This window comes from Crocodylus porosus, unplaced genomic scaffold (genome assembly GCF_001723895.1).
Source record: "Crocodylus porosus isolate Cpor-Errol unplaced genomic scaffold, CroPor_comp1, whole genome shotgun sequence".
In the NCBI taxonomy this organism is placed as follows: Eukaryota; Metazoa; Chordata; order Crocodylia; family Crocodylidae; genus Crocodylus; species Crocodylus porosus.
In genome coordinates, this window is record NW_017728897.1 from 1,684,986 (window position 1) to 1,689,477 (window position 4,492).

At 42.5% G+C, this 4,492-nt stretch overlaps 1 protein-coding gene across 1 annotated transcript in view; it reads left to right on the plus strand.

Moving 5' to 3' along the window:
* The window catches only part of LOXL2 (lysyl oxidase like 2), an 86,801-nt gene that overhangs the window by 16,876 nt on the left and 65,433 nt on the right, over positions 1–4,492 (plus strand). Inside the window, exon 3 of the mRNA XM_019556582.1 lies at positions 2,064–2,239. Within this exon, the coding sequence (XP_019412127.1) occupies positions 2,064–2,239 (176 nt within the window). The remainder of the gene's footprint in view (positions 1–2,063; positions 2,240–4,492) is intronic.

Sequence of the window (4,492 nt, forward strand, 5' to 3'; positions counted from 1 at the left end):
CAATTGACTGTGTGGGTGTCTACACCACAGCCCCCCAGTTTCTTAATGAGAATGGGATAAGAGGCAGTGTCAAAGTCCTTCCGAAAGTCCAGGAAGACGATGTCCACTGCTCCCCCTGCAGCTAAGGATTTGGTGACCTGGTCGTAGAAGGCCACCAGTTTTGTCTGACAGGACCTGCCTCTAATGAACCCGTGTTGGTTGCCCCTAAGCATACACTCCCTGCTTGCCCCTCGTGGACATGTGCCAGAATAATGCTCTCAAAAAGCTTGCCCAGGATCGAGGTAAGACTAACTGGCCTATAGTTCCCCAGGTCCTCCTTCCTCCCTTTTTTGAAGATGGGAACCACATTGTTAAAGCAATACATATAAGTGCCTAGATAGAAATATGCAGAAGCTGTCTTGCTTTTGTAGTAGCAGCTTGAAGGGAGGAAGTTCTTTCCCAGTGACCATGAATTTAGAGCTTCCACTGCATCAAGGCCTTTTGCTCAGGTGTGGCACATGGAGCCATGATGCAGTCCAAGGGAAACAGTGCTGATCTTGCATATAATGTAGTAGGGGTGATGCTTAGGAAGTCCTTATCTACCTGCTTTTCAAGGTGAATTAAAATGGTGTGTTGTATCGTGAGGGACAGGTAGGAGGAACAAATAACATCACTTGCAGTGGGGGGTGATTAACACTTGCAGCAACAAGTACAGTCTAATATTGCAGCACTTCTGCAAAGCAGGCCCTTCACTATACCCTCTATGAGGACCACAGCTGGGATGGTGCATTACATGTAAAGCTGCACGCCTTTTATCCCCATACTCAACTATTGCAGAGGAAACTTGTCCAAGATTTTGAGGTGCAACTGAATAATTTTTTGGGTGCCCGACTTAAGTCAATTTAAAGGAAGCTTATTTTTCCAGAGGGTGGGTGCTTACTATGGTCTGAAAATCAGGCCTTTCAAGGGGATTTCAAACAGGGCATCCAAATACCAACATGTTCCAAATAACTAGTTGCTTATTAAATGTGGATTTTGACCAAGATTTTTGTAAGTGAGATTCAATCAAAACTTAAAGCTCTTTCTGAAATGTGATTGAATGAGGATTTGACATGCCAGAAATGATATGAGGGGCCCTAAATATAGAAAGAAGATTCACAGCCTGTGTGATTGGAGGCCAGGGTCTAATCAACTAAGCTGAGGCACCTATTGACATGAGGCACTCTGAAGTAGCCATCACTGAGGGATGTTAGCTTTCACCCTAAGGAAGTTCATAATTAAGGTCACTTCAGCCTGCCTGTCTCTGTGTGCTGACGCAGATGGCAAGCAGGAGTGGTCTGGGGAGCTTACAAGAGAAAAGGGGCTTTGTTTCACACTGTGAAACGTAACTGTTTACAGTGGAGCACGCTGTCTGGTTTGTGCTTGTTGCTGCAGGTCTCAAAGTGCATCAACATGATTTCATGTCCAGATATGAAATGACTCTTGCACAACTGCACATTTCCCCCAGTGCTTGAGGATTTGGAAAGGTTTTTGTTTTTTTTATTGAGAGAGACATTAAAAGACACGGTGTTTTAGCGAGTGGCTGCTGATCAGCACTTCTTGAAAGCCGAGCCCTTTTTGGTCTCTCAGGCTGAGCTCCCGAAATTGTAAGTTGGTAAACCTTTGGCTTGTATGTCTCATTACAGTCATTATTCACTAGACAACCAGCTCTTCAGTTGTTGTGAATCTGTGTATGCTTGCTAAGCTGTGGGCTGACACCATCTGAGGAGCTAAACCTAAATCTGAGCCTTACTTAACTTCATGGTTGAGGTTTCTCAGTGAGATGCTTCTAGGGAAGAAGGTATGTTTCTGATCAGGAAATACTTGAGGTAGGTCCTGAAAAGATTGAATTGGTATTTTATAACTCTTCTTGTAGCTTGAGTGTTTTAGATTTCCCTTTGACTGTGTTTACACTGAATTTCATTAAAGGGATGCTCTCAGATTTACCAGAATGAGCGTCTGGCTCATGTTAGACCACTTTGCCTAGATTGACCACCACTGTGGTTTCTTCATGAATCTCTCTTTTTTTTTTTCTCCCTCCTCAGGCAAAATCTGGCTGGACAATGTCCATTGTACTGGCAGAGAGACCACTTTGGCAGAATGCAACTCAAATGGTTGGGGAGTCACTGACTGCAAGCACACCGAAGATGTAGGAGTGATTTGTAGTGAAAAGAGAATCCCTGGCTTCAAGTTTGACAATGCATTGCTCAACCAAATAGAGGTAAACACCCTTAAAACATTGAGGCACCAATCCAGTACCCATGGAAGCCAATGGAAGTCTGCCACTCTGCTTTGCGGATAAGAATTAGACAAAGGGTGGTAGAGACACTATACTGGCTTTTTCATTGGATATAAAGACTTGAGGTACAGATTCTTGCAGCATTTTAGACTCCTGAGTACAATGGGCCCCTGATCTCCTTTGGGAGTTGCAGATATTTCTGTGATCTAAGTAGTATAAAATAACAACAATGTAGGGCAGAATTTGCAAAGTGCTTGCTGACTCTTCAGACTGAAAAGGTGGCCTTTCTACAAGAACCACTCTTATTAGTACAAAAACACAGCTGACTGTAGGGTGGACCGTGCCTGTTTAATAGCAAGCAACAACACTGGAAGAGTTCTACTTCCTGTCCTAAGAAAACCATCTTAACCAGCTAAAACCAGCAGATACTCCAGTACACTTTCTTGGTCTGATTTCTGTCAGCAGTAGAATAGGTAGCCAAAGATAAATATTCATCAAAATTTAAGGAAATAAATCCTCCAAATATTTTCTTTGGTTTTTTTAGTAGTATATAAAATACTTTTTCATGTTTCCCTTTGTGGGTCACTTTTTTGTGCAAATGTATCAGGATAAAAAATTGAGTGTTAGGTCTGGAGTGCTGGTAAGAATCACCTTGGAGAGACAGGGTACAGCTGGGGTGAATAGTCCTTGCAATGAGATTAATTCCTTATTTGACTTAGAGCTATGTACTTTTTTGGTGCCTCTTCCTACTGTCCTGATGAGGCTTCACTTTGAGGCAGTGATGAGAAGCTTTGCGATCTCTGGTATAACAGACTTGTCTACATATACAATCAGATTCAGAGGTGAAGAACCACTCATAAATGTGGGCTTGCATTAGACTTAAAAGGCAAGGTTTACAGAAAGGTTTATGTGCATTTTAGCATATGGTGATACTGGGGCTGTGATCACTGGAAATCTCTAAAGGAAGAAGTTGAGGATCATCACTAGAAGTGATGGGATGAAACCGAATGAAGGAAAATGTGGGCTAGAGATCAGGAAAAATGAAGTTAGTGTGTGGGACCAGGGACAAATTTTCCATGGGAAACAATGGAAGCTCCATTGCCTGAATAATTTTAAAGCTGAACTTAACAGATTCCTGAATTACAAAAAGCCAGGAGGAATCCTGCACTGAAAAGGCGATGAGAAAGGTGAGTAAATGAGCCCAGGAATCTAAAATGGAAAGATGCTTACTCATCAGGTTCAAAGGTATTCGTGCTGACTCTCTTTAACAGTTGTTACAGTATCTCCATTATGAGTATTGGTGGCCCTTAGCCATAACTGGCCAACCAATTCCCACCCAGCAACCATAGCTCAATCTTATTTTAAGTACGGAGGGAATCCATGGTTTCTCATGACTCAGGGTGTGGTTTCTGTGGTTCTGCTGTCTATTCTGAAACAATAGCGGATGTGGCATTTCATTTTTTTTGTTTACTTAAAGTACAAAATATTCAAATAAACTGCCATAGCCAGTGTAGCAGACTCACAAACTCTTCATGGGGGCAAGCCCCTTGTGCAGGGTGAAAATCTACACTGGCTTAGCGTAAGTGGTATAAGAATTAGCATTTGCTTGATGGAGCAAAAGAAAACCCATGATCAGTGGCCCTAGGCCTCTACTCTGCATCAGAATGACACAGACAAAATGTCCTAGTTCCATGGAAATGCGAACAGATTGCTGGTTCTGAGGCCTGATGCAATTGCTAAAGCTGGGGACTATGGTTCAGGACTCCTGGGTTTCTATTTCTGACTCAGCTGCTAACTTGCTGCAGCCTGGGGGGATCTTCATATTCTCACTGGCACTATGTGGCTTGAATTAATGTGCAGAGAGCTTTATGATCATCGTGTGAAAGGCCTGACAGAAGCAAGAGGTACTTCTGTTGGTGACTTGCCTCTTTCCTTTTGCTCTCTCCTTAGCAATTTCACAGGAATGAATGAGAAGGAAAATAAGGCCTTTCAGATCTGATCAGCAGGGATCCTGTTTTTCTAATTAAAAAAAAGTCCCCAGTTTTCAGATTAAAATAAGTAACCCAAAATCCGCATTTTTCCATGATCAAAATGAAACACCACTCTATCTCCTTATCTATATCTTAGTGGCATTTCATTTTAATCAAGGGAAATGTGGATTTGGGGTTATTTTTTTTGGAGTTTTTTTATCAGAGAAAACCAGGACCCCTGCTCATCAGGGAGCTCTTGGGGCTC